General features: G+C 56.7%; 1 protein-coding gene across 7 annotated transcripts in view; it reads left to right on the top strand.

Moving 5' to 3' along the window:
* The window catches only part of MEGF6 (multiple EGF like domains 6), a 136340-nt gene that overhangs the window by 57922 nt on the left and 54615 nt on the right, over positions 1-23803 (top strand). For all 7 annotated transcript variants that reach the window (XM_049877692.1, XM_049877694.1, XM_049877689.1 and 4 more), the window contains exon 5: positions 8590-8712. In XM_049877692.1, coding sequence (XP_049733649.1) covers positions 8590-8712 — 123 coding nt within the window. The remainder of the gene's footprint in view (positions 1-8589; positions 8713-23803) is intronic.

Genomic DNA, 23803 nt, shown 5'->3' with positions numbered 1-23803 from the left:
GCTGGGGCAGCCATACCTGAGCATGCCCCTCCCCCATGATCACCTCCCACAGCCAAGCCAGCCCAGGAGACCTGGGGAACAGAGGGTGCAGATTCGTTTGGGCCCGGGATGTGTCCTGTGTGGCTGGTGGTCCCTACTACCTTCTCCCATCCCCTGAACGGGATATATGTGGGGCGGGGGCAGATTAAGGCAGCAGAGCCAGGAAGCAGCGCACTCCCAGTCAGCACCGCCCCGGTCTGCTTGGTCTCAGTCTCGTGGATGAGGGTCCCCCCAAGAAGCTCAGAGGCCAAGATGTGGGGTCCAGGGAGCCACTGAGCCAGTGCTGTGGCCTCCTCCACTTGTCCTAATCCAGGACCTGTGACCATGACCTTACATGGCAAAGACTGCAATGGGATTGAGTTAAAGACCTGGAGATGGGTAGGCTCAATGTAATCACAAGGTCCTTATGAGGGGGGCCAAGAGGGTCAGAGAGGAGGTGAGAGGACTGAAGCAGGGGTCTGAGTGATGAGGCCACAAGCCAAGGAATGTAGGTGGCGTCTAGAAGCTGGGAAAGGCAAGTACACCAATTCTCCCCTAGTGTCTGTGCTACGGAGGGAATGCGGTTTTGCCGACGCCTTGATGTTGGTCCAGTGACACTGCTTTTAGCCCTCCGACCTCCAGAACCGTGAGAGAACACACTTCTGTTGTTTCCAGCCACCTAGCTTGTAATTCGTAACTTGTAACGGCAGCCCCAAGAAACAAAACCACCACCTGCCGTGGCCTGGGGCACCCTGCTGCCTCTGGCCTGAGTCCAGGTGGATGGCCTGCTGCCAAAGCCGAGGGACCCCCACCTTTCTACGGTTCTGCCCCCCTCACCCCCTGCCAGGAGGCCTCAGTGTCTTCCTTAGGTCTACTCTCCCTGTCTCACTTCTGCCACAACCACCCTTCTCTCCTGGTGCAGCGCCTCATTCTTTTGTCCCTATTTCCTGTAGCTGGCTCAGAGTCCCACCAGGGGCCTTGTTTTACCCTTTGCGGGGTCTCAAGCCCCAGCATGCAGTGGGTTGCAGAGGAAGGTGGCTGCCAGGTGTGGGGGTGAGGGACATGTACCAGCCCCACCCACCTAGAGTGGGTGCCCCTGCTGCACGTGCCAAGCCTGTTCCCTTGAGGATGCTGAACAGGCATGTTGGCCCCACACAGCAAACTCACACAGGGAGCCCAAACTGTCCTGCTGCCCCCTGGGGAAGGAGGGGCTGGGCTTTGGAACATTCCTGGGGAGAGAGATGGGCAGGCACCAGCTGTCTCCTGCTGGGAAGGAAGCCTGTGGCCCCATAAGCAGCTTTGCCTCCTCTCGAGCCCCCTTCCTTCCATCACATAGTCTGCTTCTGCAGCTGACTTCCACCCTACCCAGCTGGGATTCAGGGGCAGCTCCAGCCTGCTGAGGTGACACCTGGCTGCAGGAAGCGATGATTATTGGCCTGTGAATCCTAGCTCCTGCCAGGTAGCCATCCCTGCAGCCCCAGCTGAGTCCAGGCCCAGGCACCTCCACAGCTGGTAGTTTGGGACAGACCCCTCTGGGGGGGCTCTTTCCTGCCTCACCAGCTGTTCTTCCTTATGGGCAATACTTTCTTTTTTTAATTGAGGTAAAATTCATGTAACAAAATTAACCACTTTAAACTGGACAATTCACTATTTGTTGTATACCACCACCTCTATCTAGTTCTAAAACATCTTCATCACCCCAGAAGGAGACTGTGTACCCAGTAAAATGTCACTCCATTCCCCATCCCCTAGGCAACCACTAATCTATTTCTGTCTTCTATGCATTTGCCTATTTTAGATATTTCATATTGATGGAATCATACATTATGTGGCCCTTTGTGTACGACTCATTTCATGAAGCCTAATGTTTTTAAGGTTCATCCGTGTTGTAGCATGTATCAGTACTTCATTTCTCTTCATGGCTGAGTAATATTCCGTTGTATGCATGGACTGCCTTTTGTGTATCCACTTGTCTGTTGATGGACACTTGGGTTGCTTCTACTTTTTGGCTCTTGTGAACAGTGCTGCTGTGAACATTTCGTATACAAGCATCAGTGTGGACACTTATTTTCCTTTCTCTTGGGTAGATACCTAGGAGCGGAATTGCTGGGCCATGTGATGACTTTGCTGAACTTTTTGAAGCAGGCATGCCTTCCTGGTGGCATGGGAAAACTCTTCCCAGGGCAGCAATGGTGAGAAGGCAGCCAGCTTCCCCACCCAAGGCTCTGCCTGGCCTCTCTCCCTGGCCAGCTTGTACCCTCATCTGCAGCTTTGGGGAGAGCAAGGGTCCCAGGGCTGGCACTTGGTGAGAAGGAGTAGGTTGGGGGGCAGCTTTTGTGAATGGGCATCAGCACCTGGCTTGGGGGCCAAGACAATGCCCCACTGCAGCCCTCTCCAGAACATGGGTATAGTGTCACTTTCCTGCCCCCTCCCAGGGGACGAGGTTGAGTCTCCCTGAATGGGAGTCCTTGGGGACGCTATCCTCTGCAGGTTGGAGGGCAGTGCTCCAGGGAGAGTTGCTCAGAGATTGGGGTTTTCGGGAGCCAGCCTCAGGTGCTTCCCTGAGCAGAACCCTCTCTGCCTCCAGCTCCCGCTCCAGGGGAGGAGCCGGCTAACAGCCACCTGGACCTGACCTTGGATTACCTGCCCTGCTGAGTCTCAGTTTCCCCTGCCATGAGATGGAGAAGCAAGGGCTATCCAGTTCCCAGGCTGAGAGGCTCCAAGAGGCCCCCAGACTCACTTGAAAGTCAGCCCCTGGGGTGGGCCCCTGGGAGCAGTGGTGCACCAGTAAAATTCCAGTCCACAGACAACAGCCAGAGCTGGAATTCCAGTCCTGTGGGGGAGGCCAGCTGGGTCAGCTTTGGGAGGAGTGGGAAGGGGGCAGATCCTGTTGGAATTTGGCTCCAGGGTGTCCTGTGCCCCTGTCTATGGTAATTGATGGATTAGTCTGGAAGCAGCCAATGGGGTGCCTGCTGCTCCAGCCCTGGGCTGGGTTGTGGCTGGGAGCCAACCAGAAACCCACTGAGCAGTCCCAGGCTCCCACCCAAACTTGGAGCCCCAAGCACCCCAGACCAAGGGGAAAAAGGAAAGGCTTTAGGGGGACTCTCGGGGGGCTCTCCATCCACTCCTGCACTGAATGCTCATTTTCCTGGCCCATGGCAGGGTCTTCAGGCCCTTCTGTCACACATCTCCCTCTGGCCACATGCACAAGCTGCCCGCCAGGAGTCCCAGCCTGGGCCAGCTGCTGGGCTCCTATAGGCAGGGGCTGGGATGGTCTTCTGTCCTGAGGCTGGCTGCAGATAGGGTCAGTGCAGGCCACTGCCGATCGCCCTGGGGTACCACCAGCAGAACCTACAGCTGCCCCTGGCCCTGGGCTGCCACCCTTCCTCCCTGCCTGGGAGACCTGCTGTGTGTTTTGAGTTCGAGTAGGTAATCTGCCCACGTAGATGCAGTTCCAGAGAACATCCCGTGAGGAGCAAACTTCCCTCCACCTGACCCAGGCCCCAGTCCCCTCCCCAGGATCACACTTGTCCCACACAAGTGCTGCTGTGCTGCTGGGGGATGTGCAAAGACAGAGACCAAGGCCCACTCTGGGGAGCTGCAGCAGGACAGGGTTTATTTGTGGGCATTAAAGGCTCATAGATCATTGGGGGGGGGGTGGCTTTTAGAGATGATTCCAAAGACCCGAAGGCTCCTGGCTACCCAGAGCAGCCCTGCAGCGGGGAGACCCCCACCGTGCTGGGCATGGCTAAGGGGGCTGCCTGGCAAAGGGATGGCCACACCCAGCCCCTAGCCCCTTGTGAGGCCAAGCCTGGGTGCCAGGACCCCTGGACATGCCTGCAGGGCAGCTCGAGGGAGGCCATGCCATACCCTGGCACCTGACCTGGAAGGGGAGGAATACTCCCCACACATGCTGACTTCTCTAGACACCCAGAGGTGTGGGACCTGAAGAGTGGGGAGGCTGAGGCCCTGAGTGAGGCCTAAGGCTAGGGAGTGGCTGTCAGGGGCAGGATAGGGGCTGAAGCAACAGGAAGATGCTCTGGGTCATGCTGACCCCAAACCTGTGGAGGCCTACTCCCAGCCTGGAAGCCCCTGGCCCAGAGCAGGTCCTAGGACCTAGGCTCCACCACTGCCAGGTGATGTGGGAGAGGGAGGGGCTACTCTGAGATATTGGGAGCAGGGAGGGGGCAAAGAGGTTGATGCTATCATGCCGTAAACCCATTGCTGTCGAGTTGATCCTGATTCATAGCGACCCTATAGGACAGAGTAGAGCTGCCCCATAGGGTTTCCAAAGCTGTAATCTTACGGAAGCAGACTGCCATGTCTTTCTCCCACAAAGCAGCTGGTGGGTTTGAATCACCAACCTTTCAGTTGGCAGCCAAGGGCTTAAGCATTGTGCCACCAGGGCTCCTTGCCGTGGTGCTGTGCCCCCTGCCGAACCCACAGTGTCCCTGGGAGGGGACAGGTTTGCAGACCCAGAAGTAACAGGGAAGGCTGGGCCTTCGGCGCTTCTGCTGGGCTGCCCTGTTCCTAGACAAACACCACCCTCCTGGACAGACCATTTTCCTGGGGCTGGCTCAGCTGTCCTGAGTGGTCTTTCCCTGTCATTTTTGGGACTGCTGTGATTTCGTTCTCAGAGCCAGATGTCCACGTTGGCATTTCTCCTGTGGATCTGAGAGCTTAGGCACCTCCTTGGTGTGGAGATGCTCGCTGTATTGGTCTCCTGGGGCTGCTGGGAAGAGGGACCACCAAGCGAGTGGCTCATAAGAACAGAAATGTATTGTCTGGCTGTTCTGGAGGCCAAAAGGCTGAAATCTGGGTGTCAGCAGGCCATGCTGTCTCTGAAGCCTCTACGGGAGGATCTTCCCTTATCTCTTCCAGCTTCTGGTGGTCTCAGGCAGTCCTTGGTTGTAGATGTATCTTCACATGGTCAGCTCCCCTCTGTGTCTGTGTGTCTGTGTCTCCTCTCTTATAAAGACATCACTCACACCTTACTCCAGGATGACCTCATGTTAACATCTTTAAAGACCCTATTAACTCTATTTCCAAACAAGGTCGTGTTCACAGGTGCAGGGGTTAGGACTTCAACATATCTTTTGCGGGGAACACAGTTCAACCCATAGCACTCTCCTTGGTCCTTGTCATCACAGCACGATTGTCTCTCTGTCCTCTTTTGGACCAGGTGAGACTCCTGGGCGTGCTCACCAGTCCTGCCTTCCTCTTCACTTTGACACCTGGGCACAGTGGTCGACCTTCTTCTTTTTTTAAATTTTATTGAGATACAATACATATAACATCAAGATTGCCATTCTAACCATTTTTATGCATACAATTCAGTGACATTAATTACAGTCACCGTGTTATGTAACCATCACCACTGTCCATTTCCAAAAGTTTTTCATCAGCCCAAACAGAGCCCCTTTCCCCCCTCAGCAAACTTCTACCCCTCCCCCAGCCCCAGGTAACCACTAATAAACTTTGGTCTCTATGCTCTTGCCTATTCTGGATGTTTCATATAAATGGGAGCATATAATATTTGTCCTTTTGTGACTGACTTATTTCACACAAGGTCCCTGGGTGGTTCAAACAGTTTGCAGCTCAGCTACTAACCCAAAGGTTGGCAGTTCCAATCCACACAGCAGCAATGTGGAAGAAAGGCCTGGTGATCCACTTCCCTGAAGATTATTGCCATAGAAAACCCTCTGGAGCTCAGTTTTTACTCTGACACACGCAGGGTCATCACAAGTTGGAATCAACCCAATGGCAACGGGTTTTTTTTTTTTAATTTCACTGAGCATACTGTTTTCCAGGTTCATCCATGTCGTAGCATGTATCAGGACTTCATTTCCCTTTATGGCTGAGTAACATTAAGTTAGGAGACTGATGACGCAATGGTTAAAGCACTCAGCTGCCAACCGGAAGGTTGGGGTTTGAAACCATGGGAGAAAGATGTGGCAGTTTGCTTCTGTAAAGCTTACGGCCTCGGAAACTCTATGGGGGCAGTTCTACTCTGCCCTTAAAGGGTTGCCATGAGTCGGAATCAACTGATGGCAATGGGTTTGGGTTTTTTTTTTTTTTTTTTTGGTTTTAATACTCCGTTGTATGTATATACAACATTTTGTTTATCCAGTCATCTGTTTTGGCCACCTGGGTTGTATCCACCTTTTGGCTATTTGAATAATGCCACAATGAACATCGGTATACAAATATCTGTGACCCTGCTTTCAAGTCTCTAGGGTATATGCCTGTTATTTTGTTCAGGGTCTTCTGAAGGGTCTGGTCAACGTGTTTCTTCCCAGCACTGGAGATGTTCTACTGGGGAGGCACCCCCTTTCCCTGCACCTCCCCTTCCCTGCACTCCCTCCCTCCCCTCCTACTCTCCCCCTCAGGCCCATGCTGCCCACCGCTCAGGTTGGTGCGCTCCCTTACCTCTGTACCCCCACATCTGGCCACATACACAGAAGGTGCTTGGCAGAGGGGCGCCCTCTGACCTGGCCCTGCCCCTCCCTGGCTCCGGCCCCAGCGAAGGAAGAAACCCTAGGTAAGGGTACCTCCTTCTCAGTTCTGGGCTGGCATGGCCTGGGGAGGGGGCTTGTGGGCACCTAGCTGCCCCCCAGCTTCCTCTCCTCTCCTGGAGCCCCTTGTGGTGATGTTTATTCAACATTCACTAAGGGTTTCCTGTGGCCCTGAGTGCCAGGCCTGGGCTGGAAACAGGGAAACCACGAGACCAGGTGGTGCTGGTCCCCATGCTGAGGGAGGCTGGCCCAGTGCAGACAGACTCGGGCTTTGCAGATCAGTGGGAGCGAGGGAGGCAGGGTGTGGATGTGCATGGGGGTGGGGCGGGGGGTGCGTGCACTCTGGGCACCCCGGGATGCCCCAGGGAGCTGCAGGTGGAGCAGTGTGATAACACTCTAGCAGTGAAAGGGACCAGAGGCAGCAGGGCTCACGTGGGGACCAAGCTTCTGTGGGTGTGGGCTTTCAGCAGAGGTCCTGGCTGTGGTGTTTAGTGGGCTCAGGGTGACACGTTGTGACTGTCTGCCCCGTTGTGTGGCTCAGAGCCCGCCCCAAGTGTGGCCCTCTGAGTCTGGGCAATGGGGGTCCTGCTGTGCAAACAGTTGTGAAAGTAGACTCTCTGTCTTCAGCCCAGCTTGACCACAGCTGGGCTGCTGTGCTTCGTGCTTCCTGGCTGCCGCAGCCCAAGTCCCAGGGGGCTTCTGTGCTTACCCGATGCTGGGCGCCTTGATCCACCAGCTGGCCCTCTGCTCTGGCTCTCCTGCTGGGCTGGCTGGGAGAGCCTGGGCGTCACGGGCTTTGACCCCAGGGCTGGACCAAGATCTGTCTCGCCCTGCGTAAGTCTCTAGGAATTCCCAGAAAATTCCCGACGGTAACCTCAGCGGGGCCGGGCGGGGGTTACATTCCAGCAGTCCTGAGGCGTCTGGCCTTTCCCGTGGGACTCTCAGGCTCTGGGCATCTTCCAGGGCCCCTTCACGAGGTACAGAGTGAATGGCCGGGGCTGTCCAGGGAGCCTTGGGCTGCTCAGCTCTGGGGGTGCTGGTGCTGGGGTGTCAGGGGAGCTGGTGGCAGTGCTGGGGCTGTGCTGGTGCTTGGCAGTCCTCCACTTGGGGCACATGAGGGTCTTGGTTTGATTTGCACCTGCTTCCAGGTTCCGTTTCCTATGGAGTAGCAAGAAGCTGTGAGGAGGGAGGCTCGGCAGGGGTGGGGGCGGAGGCCTCTCTCTGGTCCTGTGTTACCCCACGGTGTCCTGTTTCTCCCCATCTGCAGCCCCAGTCTTGAGGCCAGCTAGCTACCCAGGGGCAGGGTGGGGAGGAGGTGATGCTTGCCCACCTAGTACCAGGCCACAAGGTGGGGGTCCTACGAGCCCAGCTGGTCAAGTGCCCAGCCCCAGGGTCAGCACCCACGTGTCCAGAGAACAGCAGAGCTTCGGGTCTGGGTCCTGGAGGGCTGTGCCCGCACCCCCAGCTTGGCCTTAGAGCCTTGTAAATTGCACTCCTCTTGGCTCCTGGGGCCCCTCCAGGCACTCCCCCGGAAGGCCAAGCCCAGGTCTTCCTCAAACACTGCTGAATCCCACAGCCCCTGGGGGACAGCAGACCTGGGGACCCCTCCATGCTGGAGGTGGAGCTGAACTCAGTGGCCAGCTCTGAGGGCCAGGTCCTGGCCTGACCTTGTGAGACTCCTACTGCCTCAGAGCTGGAGGAACCTGGTTTTCCCTGGAAAATCAAAGCTGTGTCAGATGCCAGGACTGGAGCACACAGGAGTTCTCTGGGGGAGTTGTGACACCAGGGGCAATTCTGTTATGGGGGGGGCAGGCCTCCAGGCTCGGCCCAGATGGAGTTTCTGCAAACCATGTATGCTCACAGTGCACAGGAGAGGCCGCTTCACCTCAAACGGCCCATCTTGGGGCTCTTGGCTGTCGGGTGGATGAGTCAGGGTCCCCCCTGCTCTTGAAGGGCCTGCTGGACAGAGTGGGGTTTGCCAGCTGTTGCTGGGTGCTGTCGTCTTGTGGCGAGGGTCCCCTCAAGGCCGGCAGCTCACTGCCCTCTCCCCTTGCAGATGTGGACGAGTGTGAGGCTGCCAATGGGGGCTGCGAGGGCCGGTGCTGCAACACCATTGGGGGCTTCTACTGCCAGTGCCCCTCTGGCCACCAGCTCCAGGGGGACGGCAAGACCTGCCAAGGTAAGACCCTTGCCCCCACCTGCTGGCCCCTGCCCAGCCAACTTCAAGCTGCCTCCTTCCCAGTCCCTGGGCTTCCCCTTTCCCCAAGGGGAAACCAGCTCCTCAGGGACTTGGCCACCTGATCCATCCCTATGCCTGAGGGAGTCCCCATGGCTACCCATCCCGACCTGGAAGGTGCCTCAAGAACCTACAGAGGGGATGGGAGCCCCCGGTGTGGATCAGGGAACCTTGGGGGTAGGCAGGGGGTGGGCCCAGGCCACCCTGCTGGGGAGATGCAGGTGGGGGTCCTGGGGCTGCACTGGGGAGGGTGTGGTCGTTGGAGACTGGGGGTGGTGGCAGGGAGCCTGCCTCGGCTAGGCGAGCCAGGGCCCCGTGGACCTGCCCACAATCCTTCAATGACCCAAGTTCCGTCCTGGGCTGGGAGTTTTTGCCAACTCGGCGGACCTTGCAGCTTGGCCCCTAGTCCTTGGCCAGCTGTCAGTAAAATAAAAACAAACAGAAAGGAAATTCCCTGGAGAAGGAGATGAGAGCTGATGAAGACTGAGATGGAGAAGAGAGGAGAGGGTGTGGGAGAGCGGTGGGAGCCATGCAGACAAGCCCAGCAGCGCCTCAGTCTCCCAACGCCTTTATGCAGTGTGTTGTGCTCAGCTTTCGCCGTCGTCGGAGGGGGTCGAGGCCTGCCAGCCTGGGGTGGGGTTGGGAGTCTGCCCTGCCTGAGATGTTCTGGAAACATGGGGCTTCCCTGTGCTCTTGTCTCCCTTCCCATCTGTTCTCATGGCCTGCGTGGGATTGGGACCTAATAGTGCCTTGGAGATAGGAGGTGTAGGGGCTGGGATCCCTGTGAGAAGGGGAGACAGTGCCAAATAGGCACAGAGCCTTCCACCAGCTCCTGGGGCTGGCAACCCCACATCACCCTCTTCCTGGCCTTTGCCTCATTTCCCTTCCGTGCAAGGGGCTCCACTGGGGTGGCAGAAGCCACCGAGGCCCCACCCCACTCAGGATCTGCTGCATGCAGGTGGGGCTGGGTGGGGGGAGGGGGAGACCCCTTCCCCGACCCAGACCCATGTGAGGAGGAAGGGTCCTGTTTGGGTGGCCAGCCAGCGCCCACTCTCTTGCAAGGTGGCTCTGTTGTGTTCATGTCAAATCCAGCTCAAAGCAGCCCTAAATCAGCCAACGCCTGGACATTTTAAAAATAAAAGGAGACCGAGAGTCGGGGAGGGAAGTGTGGTGTCCAGAGCGGCCTCTCCCAGACTCAGGCTGGAAGGGAGGCTTTGGCTGGGTCTCAGGGAGTCTGTGTGTCTCCCAACTGGGGCCACCTGGGCAGCCTCTTCAAGGAGGATGGAACTTGTTGAGGTCTGGGCCCCACCTGGCGTCCACCTGGGCTCTCCACCAGAAGGGAGCAGAGCCCCGAGGCCAGTGGTGGAGAGCTTGCTCAGGGGGTAGAGGGCTTATGGGTTGGAGCCAGATTCCCAGGCTGGTCTGTGACATGGAACTGATTTAACCTTGATTTTGAGGGTCTGGACCCTGACCTTGGGAAGCAGCCCACCGCCTCTTGGTCTGGTTTCACTGCAGCAGGTTGGGCCTGGAGCTGCCACTGAGGCTGTGCCCAAGACCCCCAGTGCACAGACACCCCTCCTCGGTGACTGACAGGCAGGTGTGTCCTGATGTGAGCCCTGCCCTACCAGTCTTGGGGACTTGGGCATGTTCCTTCAGCCCTGAGAGCCTTAGGTGTTCCCTTCAAAAGTGGGGGTGACTGGCTGGTGTAAAGGATGAATCAAGGGGCCTAGGACGTGCTCCCAGGGAATCTGAGCTGCCCTCGCTGACTGATTTTTGGAAGTAGATAGCCAGGCCTTTCTTCCTAGTCCATCTTAGTCTGGGAAAAAAAAAAGTCTGGAAGCTCCCCTGAAATCTGTTGAGCAGCACAGCAATACACAAACCTCCAGTGACAGGTGGATGGTGGCTATGCATGAGGTGCATTGGTCGGGAATCAAACCTGGGTCTTCCACATGGGAGGCAAGAATTCTACCACTGCCCTCCACCCAGAAGACAAACCAAAAATCTAAACTCTTTGCGGCCGAGTTGATTCTGACTCATACCCACCCAATGTTACAGAGTAGAACTGTGCCCCATGGGATTTTCTTGGCTGTAATCTTTATGGAAACAGATTGCCAGGTCTTTTTTCCACAGCACTGCTGCATGGGTTCAAACTGCTGACCTTTATGTTAGTGGCCTAGAGCAAACCATTTGTGCCACCCAGGAACCCACCTGAAGATGGTGCTGTTGTTGTTGTGTTTTCTTGGTTGTAACCTTTACAGAGGGAGTCTTGGTGGCACGGTGGCTATGCACCCGGCTGCTAACTGAAGGGTCAGCCTGTCGAACCCACCAGCCCCTCTTTGGGAGACAGATGCAGTGGTCTACTTCCTTAAAGACCACAGTCTTGGAAACACTATGGGGCAGTTCTAGTCTGTCCTGGACTCTCAGGTCCACAGGTGAACAACAGGCAGGAGCTAGGTACAGTGTCCACAAACAGAGCAGGGGCTCCCAGTGCCATCTGAGGCTGACTGTGTCCCCTTGGGAGTCTCTGAATCCAGAGGGTCCCTAGGGACAGACAAGGCCATTGTCATCCAGCAGGCTGGCTGAAGACTGGTGGGGATGAGATGACCGGTGTCTCCCTGGCCTTAGCTCCCGGGGCTCCCTGCCCCAGCTCAGCGTGTTGGATGGCTGGGCCTGAGTCACTGTGCAGCTGGACAAGGGCTTTACAAGGCCAGCAGCCTGCTGTGTTTTCTCGTGCCCCTCCCGCCCCAGAAATGACAGCTCAGGCAGGGAACAAATGGCTGACTGCCTGTGCTAATGGGGATGACGGGAAATTAAGATGTTAACCCAGAGGAAGGACGGCTTTGCCTGGTCACACGCAGGGTTGTGTGAGTTGGGTTGATGGTGTGTGTCCATGGCGTGAGCCAGAAACCACTCGAGATGATGGATTGGCATTCTAAACTCGAGCTGGCACGGGGCCTGGCTGGCCGCCTTGGCCCTTGATGTGGGCACAGCTCCAGGTCGGTGTGTTTGCTGCGTTCTGAGAGCCAGGCCTGGAGCCGTAGCTGAGGCGGCATCTCCCAGGTGAGGCCGGGTAGGGTGTGGCCCCCCTCTGTGCCCACGGCAGATGGGCTCGGCTGTGGTTCATGTGAGTGAGGCTGTTGGTAACCACGGGCCCTGGAGAAATGTGGGCACTGCTGCAGAATTCGGTCCTGGCTGACCTGAGCTCACCTCCAGGACGGTGGGCAGAGGCTCTGCCAAGCCATGGTCTGGGAAGCCCAGTGTTCCGTATAAGCCCCCTGGAAAGACTTGGGTGTTAGGCCCAGGTTTGAGCCTCAGCTCAACCCCTTACTGTGTGGCCAGATAATTACCACCCTGAACCTCAGTGTCTTCATCTGTACAGTGGGACATCTACTCTTGAGGAATTCAGGGGGAAAAGCTTTGAGGCCCAGTGTCTGCTGGTGGAAGGCTCTCTGTGGCAGGCACCCAGGTCCACAGGCCAAGCTCTTGGTTGAACCGTGCAAGGGGAGAAAAGCTGCCCCCACCCAAGCTGAACACTGTCCCACCTCACTGCCTTCTCTTCACCAAGGTCCTTGGGGACCAGGACCTTAATCCAGGTCCAGGTCTCCCATTCCAGCCTCAAGCCCCTGACCCTACCTTCCTCCACTGCCCGCTGATTGAGAACTCAATCCTGTAAACATACCCCATCTGTAAAATGGGCCTAATTCTTAATATTATGCCAGATGATCTAGCCAGAAGACCCTAGTGACATTGTAACGGGGGAGTTTTTCTATCCTGCTCGGAGGGAGAAATCAATGCTGACAGTTTGCTTGGAGGACACTGGGGCCTCTCCACAGGGGATAGTGAGGCCCAGGGGCCCTGGGCTTCCTTGGGCTGGTAGGTGTCATCGAATCCAGGGCCCTTGGGCCTGCTTCCCACAGGTGGTACGGGTTTGGCTCTGGAGATACCCTGCTGTTCCCACTCCTGCCAACACCAGCTCCTTCCAGGAGATAAGGAGGGGGCCTGGGAAAGAGGGCAACTGCCCAGGCAGGGAAGGGTGGGGTGGGGTGAAGGCTCTGCTGGGGCAGAGGCTCCCGCTGAACAAGGCCTTCCCTGGGTGAGGTCCTTCTCTATCTAGCGTGGAACTGGGCCTGCTCTTTTCCGGGGTGGTGGAGAGTGGTTCAGCGTGCCAACCCCCACTCCTCCGTGGTTGGGTCTTCCAGGTGGAGTTGGTGTCTTGAGAAGCTCCATGGGGGCTCCAGCCCTTGGCAGAAGCTGTGATGATGTCCCTGGGGTCCAACACTGTGGGCCCAGTCCCCAGGGGTTCTCAGCCCCTGCTGTGGAAGGGTGATAGAATCCATCCTAAGATACATGTACTTGGGATCCCAGGGGACACGGAGGAGACCTGTGCCTCCCCTCCCCCAGTGAGCCCAGGGAGCCTTTTCCCGGATCAAATTGGATGTCCCTGGGCCAGGGCTGGAGCCCTGGTGGTGTGGTGATTATGAGCTTGGCTGCTAGCCAAAAGGTTGGCAGTTCGAATTCCATCAGCCGCTCTTAGGAAACCCTACGGGGCAGTTCCACTCTGTTCTATAGAATCGTTATGAGTTGGAATCGACTTGACACAAGGGCTTGGTTTTTGGTTTTTTGGGCCAGGGGACTTCTTGCTTCCTCCTTGCTGGTCCCAGCCATCTGCACAGGCTCAGAAGGTAGGTGGGAGACAAGTCCTGGACTAGCCCATTCTCTCACCCCATGGGCTCAGCAGGAGTGAGGAGGGGCCAAGTCTTCACCACCCCCAGGGAGAAGCAGGAATCTGAGAGTGATGAGCAGTCAGATGGGGCTTAGATTAGGAAGCATCTGGGTCGCTGGTCCGGGCTGCTGGGAGAGTCGTGGGCTGACCCGAGCCAGCTGCTGCCATCTCTCAGCAGGAAGGGATGGGGGGCTGATAGGGATCCTAGCCTAGTGCCAGGATAGGTCCTCATAGCCCAGCCTGGGTGTGAGACCACCTGCACCTCTCGAGGCTCTTCTCAGTGGGCCTCCTCTGACCTCCCTGCTGGGTGGTGATGCTTTGTTCCACCGATCGGGGTGGATTATCCAATAGGCAAGGTAAGCACCGTGCTTACCTTGCTTACCAGATCATCTATAATGAACAATTTCACATTTTTTCACCACATCAAAGATTCTGCTTCTAGGTATGGCTGGTGTCTGTCTCTCTCCCAACCCCCACAGCACCTTCCTACTGAACCAAAGCTTCTTTTCAAATGTACAGTCCCTGACAGGGACAGATTACCTAGTCAGCAGGGTAAGCATGGGTTTATCTACTAACCTGTAGTGAACAATTTCACATGGGTTTCACCACATAAGCACAGGCTTACTTGTGCTTACTACAGATTAGGAAGTAAGCACACATAAGCGCGTGCTTACCTTACTTATTGGGTAATCCACTCCTGCCACCAATGGCAGGCCCCTTCACCCCCAAGATCGGCCCATGGTAGAACCCCTTACTCCTAAGAGCGGCGCTCGCAAGGGAGGTTCATTGGAGGGATTTGTGCTTCAAGGACTGTTGCGCTTCCCATCATGGTGCTGCTCTCACTGAAGGAAGAATGGGAAGGGGTGGCTGTAAGGTTATAGTGACAGGCAAGCCACGGCTCTGTGCAGCCTGCTCTGAGCCAGCCTGGCGAAAGCCCCCCACTGTCACTCCGTCCTTGTGCTGTGATGCCCATTTTCAATATGTGAGCCCCAAAGAGGGGTGGAAATGGCCTGTCACACAGCCAGGAAGTGCCGGGGGAGGCGGGGGATGCAGGCCACTTCCTGGAGGTGAGCCTGGAGCCACCACACAGGCCCATCTGAGGGTGCCACCACCGCCCCTCCAGCCTGCACTGTCAGGGGCCAGGGGCCTGCCTAGACTGACCCTTGGCACATACCTGGGGCCTGACTCAGGTGGATTTTTTTTTTTTACTGGGGGTGAAATTCACAGAACATAAAATTCACCATTTTGAACTGGACAATTTAGTGGCATTGAGTACATCCACAATGTGCGATTCCCACCTTTACCTCACTGCTGAACGTTTCCGCCACCCGCCAAAGGAGACCTGTAACCATTGGCAGTTTCTGTCCATCTCCCCCTCCTCTCAGGCCCCACTGACCACAGATCCACTTCCCGTCTCTACGGATTTGCCTGCTCCGGACATTTCGTATGAGCAGAACCACGCAATCTCTGTCCTTTTGTGTCTGGTTTATCTTACTTAGCATACTGTTTTCAAGGTTCATCCATGTTTTGCATGTCCTAGGACTTCATTCCTTTTTATGGCTGAGCAATATTCCATTAAGGAGCCCTGGTGGCACAGTGTTTAAGCGCTTGGCTGCTGACTGAAAGATTGGTGGTTCACGCCAATCTCTGTTCCATGGGAGAAAGGCGTGGCGGTCTGTTTCTGTAAAGATTGTTGTTCTTGTTAGGTGCCATCGAGTCAGTTCTGACTCATAGCGACCCTATGTACAACAGAAACACTGCCCGCTCCTGCATCATGCTTGTAATCGTTGTTTTGCCTGAGCCCATTGTTGCAGCCACTGTGTCAATCTATCTCATTGAGGGTCTTCCTCTTTTTTGTTGACCCTCCACTTTACCAAACATGACATCCTTCTCCAGGGACTGGTCCCTTCTGATAACAAGTCCAAAGTACTTGAGACGAAGTCTTGTCATCCTTGCTTCTACGGAGCATTCTGGCTGTACTTCTTCCAACACAGATTTGTTCATTCTTCTGGCAGTCAATGGTATATTCAATATTCTTTGTAATACCATAATTCAAAGGTGTCAATTCTTCTTGGTCTTCCTTGTTCATTGTGAAGCTTTTGAGGTGCATATGAGGTGACCGAAAACACCATGGCTTGGGTCAGGTGCACCTTAGTCCTCAAAGTCACACCTTTACTTTTCAACACTTTAAAGAGGTCTTTTGCTGCAGATTTGCCCAATGCAATGCATCGTTCGATTTCTTGACTGTTGCTTCCATGGGCATTGATTGTGGATTCAAGGAAAATGAAATCCTTGACAGCTTCAATCTTTTCTGTAAAGATTACAGCCTCGGAAACCCTATGGGGCAGTTCTACTTTGTCCTATAGGGTTGCTATGAGTTGGAATTGATTCCATGGCAACTGGTTTGGCTTTGGTTTTTCAATATCCCATTGTCTGGCTGTACCACATTGTGTTTATCCATTCATCTGTCGATGGGCATTTAGGTCCTTTTGGCAATTGTGAATAGTGCTGTGGTGAACAATGGTGCAGAAATGTCTGTCTGAGCTCCTGATTTCTAGTCTTTTTGGTATGTACCTAGGAGTAGAATCGCTGGGTCATATGGTAATTTTATGTTCAACTTTTGGAGGAACTGCCAACTGCTTTCCTGCATTGATTCTTAAACAACCTGCCTGTACAGACGAGGAGGCCGAGGCCGGACAGGTGGTGTGGCCTGCCCATCCTGAGTCACCTGTGGGCAGTACAAGCAGGTGTGAACGAAGCCCTTGCTTATCTCTGTGAGCTCTGGGGTCTGGTCTCTCCCTGGCCAGTGTTCCCTAAGTTCCGGAATCTGGGCCCTCCCTGGCTAGCATTCCCTGGGTTTCTCTTCTGGACATGGTCGAGGAAACCCAAGTGTGAAACGTATTCCTTCCAGGCAGGGCGTCGGTGTTTCTGGGCAGTGTCTGTGGCCAGGGCCGATCCTGTGCCGAGAGCTGAAAGCTCTCATTTCCTCTCCTGGCTCTCTTGCTTCTCCAAGCAGCACATTCTGGCAGGTATAGTCATAGTGAAGGCCAAGGCAGGAACATAATAGCCTTCAACCCCACAGTTAGAGCCAAGCTGGTGACAAGCAACCCAAGGCCTGCCGTGGGCCTAATCCCTCACCCTGGGACTGGGAGAATCTTTCTAAGGAGAACCAAGGCCAAGCCGTCTGCAGTCTCTGAGGGGCCATGCTCCAGGTGCCCATGCCACTGAAGGACCTGCTGGTTCCTGTCAGACCTGGAGATGGGGTGGAGGGAAAGAGCCAGACGCTGGAGTCAGAAAGCCCAGGGTGCAAATCTGGCCCCCTGATTTAGTAAAGAGGTGACTCAGGGGTTTGGTTTAACCCTGGGAGCCCACCATCCTCAGGTTCAGGGCTTGGTGAGAGGGTGTACACACACCCCAGCCATGGACAAAAACCTACCCTGTGGACCTGGCCTGGTCCAGTCAGCTCCTCCTGGGGCAGCCGCCCTGTAGAGAGAAGACAGGCTAGACAGGCCATCAGCAGACCAACCATTCAGGGGGGCCTGCCCCCTGCATTGGCAGCTGCCCCTACAGAGCCTGCAGAGCCCAGAGGGGTCTCCTGGGTGGGGAGCTCATGCAGCCACTCTCCCCCTGTTCTAGAAACATGACTGGTCTCAGCTCTGTTTCCATGCAGTTCGCGGGTTCTGGCTGAAGAGGCTGGAGTGGTTCGGGGCAGCAGTGACCACTGCTCACCAGAGCCATGGGCTGCCCGCCATGTGGCCTTGGGCACCCCATTGCCCCCTGTGCCTGTCCTGGAAATGGAGGCCCCAGGCCCTCTCAGTGGATGGTGGGAGGCATGGAGGCCATGTGAAGGCAGACCCCCTGCCCTCCACCCACCAGGTAGGAGGGACACTCCCCTCCACCAATGAGCTTAGCTCCTTCCCTGTCTGTTTCTGTTTGTAGGGCCCCTTCATTCCAGCCCCTTCTTCAGATTCTCGTGCTGCCAGTCCTCTTGGCTGTGGTCATTTCTGTCCCTCCTGGTTTGTGACAGTGCTTGAACCATACCCCCGCTGTCCCGGGAACTACTTCCCCATCATGGTCTCAGGCTCTTCCCCAGGGCACCCTGAGATGTGATCCAGGCCCAGGCCTCCTCCCCTGACCTCCTGAGCCTCTTTCCCCTCAGAGCCTGGCTGGGGGGGTGGGCTTCTGACCCCACCAGGCCCTCAGACAAACCCTGTGTTTGTCTTTCTGCCTGGTTCAGAGGCCAGTCCCTGAGCCCGGGGTCTGGCCAGAGCCACTGTGAGGGAAGGGGGCAGAGGGGAATCTTTGTCATAATAAGACCCTAGGGCTTGTGTAACTTCCATGTGGAGATTTTGGAAGGAGGGTGTGGACCCAGAGCCACGGGTGCTGCGCCTCCCAGTTGGAGCTGGGAGTCCTGGGCATTTGGAAGTTGCTTCTCTGATTGTGTGGACTGGCGGCTGTGCCCAGCTCTCCTGGTGGCAGGGTAGTGTAGCAGGAGCTAGTGGGCCAGGGCGTGGGAAGGGCAGCACAGGGGGCCTCAGGGGCGAGGGGAGTGGTGGTGGCTGGCCAGGGCCTGCCAACTACAGCTTGGGTACCTTTGGAGGCACGTGCTGCCTGGGCCCCAGCACCAGGCCTTGGCTGGGTGCCACCCCTCAACCCCTGCATCTTGTGAGGGGTTCCAGTGGGTGCCTGGCTGTGCTTCAGGTGGGGAGCGAGGAGAGCAGAGGTGGCCGAAGGGACCTAGTGCCCCTTATGGGCTGCTGTAAGCAGCTTGGTGATGTACCCCGGTCATTGATTTGTGGGGGCTTCTTTTTTTTTCTAGTCTGCGGGGTGCCCGCCACAGCCTGGTCCTGGCATGGTGTTGTGCTCCCAGCTGGTGTCCAGGCACACGGTGTCAGCAAACCTTCTGGCCCAGCATTCAGGCCTTCCCTGATCCCCTGTCCCTTCTACTGCCTGGCCTGCTCTGCCCAGTGGTCCCCCACCTGCCCTATACATCCTCCCTGACAATCCAGGCTGTTTAAGTCCCCTGAAATCTCATGCCCTTCCCATCTTCTCTGCCTGTCCAAAGGCCAGCTCAGGCTCTTCTCCTCCAGGAAGCCTTCCCGGATCACCCAGGCTTCCCGTGTGTGCAGTGTGAAGTTCAGGGGCCCCTATGTGCCCTGTCTGTGGTCTCTGCGACCCAGGGACCTCTGGTTTCCCCAAGGAGAGTCCAGGTACCCAGGGCAGCTGGCCTTAGGACTGTGCCTGTGGTGGGGCTGAGTCAGCACTTGAGGCCCCCCAGGGAGTTTGCCTGGCCACAGGGAAAAGAAAAGAAGGAGCAGCAGAACACCGCGGAGCCCTGTCACGTGCACAACCACGTGCACATGTGTCTGGGAGTGCAGCATGGTTCTGCTGGCTGGCCGTGCCGCCTCCCTGTGACAGGTCACAACCTGGGCTTCTCCGCATGTTGGGGGGGCCTAGGTGCCCCTAGGCCGCCTGGCCTCTGCTGGGGCATGTGAAGTGGAAAGCTATTCTCTCTTGGATCCTCGCAGGGGCCTTGCATTTGCTAGAGGAGGGGGCGCCCTGTTTCTGCCTGGCCAGCCGGAACAGCTGCAGCCAGCCTGGCAGCTGGGCTCATGGAAACAGCCCTGGTTTCAATTTTCCTTCCTTTGGCTTGGGTGAGGAGCAGAGACAGGCTAATGGATTTGCCATGCGGCTGTCACTGGAGGGATTCCGGAGGCCAGAGCCAGGCTTGGCGTTCTTCTGAGACTGATAGCCCTGTTCTCTGCTCCTGAAATAAACACCGCCCTCGAGAAGGGTGGGAGGGCCAGGCGGGGGCTGGTTCTATGCAGTCTCTGTGAGGAGGCAGGTTAGACCCCACCGGACCTCAGACTGAGAGCTGATCTGCTCTGGACTCAGCTCTCGAGGTCAAGGGTTGGAAGTAGCCAGGCCAGGTCTATTTTTCCAGCTGACTAAGAGGTTGGTTGCTAACCAGAAGTTTGAATCCACCAGCCTCTCCTTGGAAATGCTGTGAGGCAGTTCTGTTCTGTCCTCCAGGGTCGCTATGAGTCGAAATGGACTTGATGGCAACGAGTTAGGATTTTTTTGGTTTAAGGGGCCTTTGCCCTTTGGGGATAGCCAAGGAAGGATTTTGGCTGTGAGGCCTTGAGCCCTGTAAGGCACTTTGAAAGCTGCCTAAGAGAACAGACTCCCTTCTTGTGCCTTCCTGGCCGTTCTCTTCCTACCACTGGGGGTGCCTGCAATACCCACCTGGTCACTGCCAGGTCCAGCACCCTCCCTGCCCTTTGCTGGTCTTGGGCTAACACCTAGGCCACCTTCTGTGGCCTCCCAGGCCTTCCAAGTCAGCCTCTGCCCACCTCCTCTGTGCCCTCTTGCCCACCTCCCCAACTCCCACCCACCTCCCCAGCACTACCCACCTCTCCAGCTCCCTCTGCCCATCCTCCTCCTGCTGTTAGCCCAACAGTCTCACTTCACCTCCCCCCGACATGGGGGTCCTCAGTCATGGGCACACCCTCACCTTTCCCATGCCCCCAGCCCGCTCCCACTTTGCTCATCCTACCCCAGATGAGGGGTGTCACCTGTGTGCCCAGAGCCCTCAAAGCCCCAGGGTCCCTTGCATGATCCTGGGAGGGAGAATGAATCTTGAAGCTCCCAGCTTGAAGTGACCCAGGTGCCTCCTGTTCATCATTCATTGGCTGGAACCAGTCACGTGAGCACGCCTGCTTCAGGGGACACACATGTGCACGTTTGTGTGTGTGCATGTGCGTGTACATACTTGTGATGCACACGTATGTGCACATGCATGTGTGTACATGTGTGCATATGCACACACAGTCCTCCCATGAGCTCAGAAGGGTGAGAATGGGCCGTGGTGGTAAAGGCAGAACCCCGGTGGCTGGCTCTTCCTTGGTCAGCCACTCACACGTGACTGACCTTGTTCAGGGCCCATCCATGTACCTGATGGGTAGGTGGCTTGCCCACTCTCTGTTCTCAGCCCCTGTGCAGTGCTGGGCGTGGACAATGTACCCAGATATTGTAGATGGTCCACAGCTGCTGCTCTGCCCTGGTACCTCAAAAAGTGCAGCCCCCCAATCACAGGGTTGTGACCTCTGGGGCCTCTTGGGCATGTCCCTCCTCTCCCTCACCCCTTCAAACCAATCTGCCTGCAGAGGGCTCTTATCCTCTCCCTGCTCCATCCTCAGAGTCGTCCTAGAAGTGAGGAACCTATGTGCCCTATCCTCCACCAGGCAGGCAGGCAGAGCCAGGGTCCCCGTCTGGCACTGCATCGGCGGCCGACCAGCCTGGAGCGGTGAGCTGGAGCTGGGCTGGCGGGTGGAGCAGGCGCTTCTTCTGCTGACAAACAGACATTCCGCTTGGCAGAGATGCCCAGCCCATTTCCACACCAGGAACGCATTTCCCAAACAGCTTCCAGACCCCACAGGCGCAGCCCTGGATGCGCTTGGCGGTGGCACCAAGGAGGGACAGTGGGATGGCTGCAGGCTCCGTCTGGGCCGCTGGTGCTTGGCGGGCTGGTGAGCTCCATGGCTGTGTGCTGGGCCTCCGTGTGGATGGAGGGCACAGAGCCACTGCACCGCCTCAGTCTGTCAGGGAGGCACTGCCAAGCTCGTCCATGCCATGGAATGTGCCAGCCTGTGCCAGGCTCCGGGGACGTGAATATAGCCCTCAGTCAGGTAGGGAGACATTGCTGTACCCCTAGAACTCTGCCTTGCCCATAGTGGGCACACACTTCATTGTTGAACGAGTAAGTGAAGGAATGAGTGAATGAGTGAGTGAATGAACGAGAGTAAGTGAACAAGTGAATAAGTGAATGAACCAACAAATGAATGCATGAAAAAATGAATGAGTGAGTGACCAAATGAGTAAGTGAATAAGTAAATGAGTGAATGAGTAAATGAGTGAATGAGTGAATGAGTAAATGAGTGACAGAGCAAGGGAATGAACCAATGAATGAATAAGGGAGCAAATAAGAGAATGATCTTTGAGAGAGTGAGTGTGAGTGAATGAGTGTATAAACCAATGAACGAGTGATCTTATGAGAGAGTGAGTAAGTGAATGAATGAGTGGATGGGTAAATGTGGAGGAGGGCTGGGTCACCCCCAACGCAGAGGTGGTGGCAGCAGCCTGCTCTGGGCCTGAGGCCTGGTAGGGAGGTGCTGCAGAGGTGGCCTGTGAGCTGGCACTGAAGGATAAATTGAAGTTTAAGTCCATCGGGTGGGTGGCAGGATGAACGTTGGGGTGATAAAGAAGCTGAGGCCCAGGGAGGTCAAGGTCACCCAGAGAATGTTGTAAGAGACAGAATTTGAACCCAGAACTTCCTAGACATGTTTTTGCCCAGCACCCATCTCAGTGGTGAGAGAGCCCTCTGGAGGCCCTGCCCGGAGGAGCTGCAGCTGTGAGCTCGGGGCTGAGGCCTGTGAGTGTGTGTGGCGAGGGGCAGTGCCGGACACCAGGTGGTGGGTGAGCAAGAGTCAGCATGAGCCTCCCCTCCTCCACTGCTCAGGACTCCCTGGGGCCCTTGCTACCCAGGAGGAGGAGCTCAGGGTGGAGGTGGTGGCAGAAAGAGACTGTTTAATCGGAGTCAGACTTAGTCCCTCTCAGCAGCCCTCTATGTTCTGTGGGACCTGGGACAGTCATTTCTCCTCCGAGAACAGGCTTAGCAAGATCCAGAGAATGTTGCAGAACCTGGCAATCTCAGTGCAGGGCCCAGGGCGCTTCTGCACGAGTCTCCCTTCTTGACAGATGAAGATTCAGTGTGGCGTGTCTGCCAGGGGCAGAGGTAGGTAAGGGGGTGTCAGCATGAGAGGAGGAGAAGGGCGGACCCAATGCTTGGGCGGGGGGAGGAGGAGTGGATGTTCCCCTGGGCTGGTCAGGTGGAGGCTGGCTTGCAAGGGGGCAGGAAGGCAGCTTGGGGGCTGGGAGGTCGGTGTGAGCGACCGGGAGCCTTGGGCCGAGCTGGCAAGGTGGGCAGTGCCAGGGCAGCCCCTTCCCGCCTGCTGGTGTCTAAGGAGCGGGACTCCCTACCCCATCTTGCAGCTGCAGACCTAGCCTCAATCCGTGAACTTTCATAGCTTTTGAGGGTTTCCAAGGCAGAAATGATGGAGTCATTGCCCAGACTTGTCCTTGTGAAGCATTCCCAAGGTCTAATTGTGCTCTCTGCATTGGCCCCTGGAAACTCAAGAGTTCATGGCCGATCTCCTCCCTGGCCTCTCAGCATGGTGGAGGGTGACTCATCAAACCCCTGCCTCCTCTGGCTCTCAGGCCTCTGCCCACTGCCCGAATGAGGAAACCGAGGCCCAGAGGGGTCCTGGCACTTGTCCACGCACACAGGCTCCCGTCTGCCCCGGCCGTGCTCTGCTTACTAGGGACGAGGCTGAGGCAGCGAATGGCCTGGGGACGAATGGCTGCTTAGCCTGGAGTGGGCGTGCAGCCCAGGTCAGCACCCTGAGATGGGATGAGGGGGCAGAGCAGGGGGCCCAGCTGTGGAGGGTTGGGGTGCTGTGGGAACTGCCGGGTGAAGGCCCTGCCGCCCTCTCCAATACCTTCTGTTAACACTTGGTGCCACGGGTTTGAGAATGATGGAGACTTTGCAGGGTGAGGCTTGGGGTGCGGCAGGGTGCTGAGCAGAGGACAGGGAGGGGAGCTCATGGAAGAGTCTCACGGATAGCAGAACCCCCCTCCACTGCCTTGAGCTGGGCTCGGCCAGCTGGGTGCCTGGCCAGGCCAGTGGGTGGGCAGGCCTCTGGATGGCAGATAGAACCCGACGAGGTGACTGGTACCTGTGCTGGGCCCTCCTCTGTCATGGGCTTGTGGCTGCCCTTTGGCCAGGCCTCACAGGTGGGCTGGGTAGGTCCCTCTACCACACCTCAGCACTGAATGGGGCTTCCTGAGAGGGCAGACCTGGGACAGCCTTTCAGTACAGGCTGGTGGCATCCAAGTATGGATGTGGAGATCTGCCTTCAGGTACCACCCAGTGGGGCTGGGGCTGGAGGGGACATCCACTTGACTGGACATGTGATGAAGGTCGTATCCTAACCTCCCCCAGTCTCAGTTTCATCATCTCAAGAATGGGGACAGCCCCTGTCCCTCAGGGCCATGGTGAGGATGAGAGCCAGGTACACAGCCACAGCAGCTGTGGTTTCTCATCGCACCATCGACCCAGTACCCGGTAGGCCCCTGCTTGTGCCAGGCCAGGTGACCCCTGTGCAGGTACCCCCGGCTCCCCTAGATTAATGGCTGGCAGTCCCTGAAGAGAGGTGGCTGGGGGTGTCCCCAGGCTTTATGCCTCTGCAGGGG

Source organism: Elephas maximus, chromosome 3, assembly GCF_024166365.1.
Source record: "Elephas maximus indicus isolate mEleMax1 chromosome 3, mEleMax1 primary haplotype, whole genome shotgun sequence".
Taxonomy (NCBI): domain Eukaryota; kingdom Metazoa; phylum Chordata; class Mammalia; order Proboscidea; family Elephantidae; genus Elephas; species Elephas maximus.
This window is presented reverse-complemented; position numbering and strand designations above follow the sequence as displayed.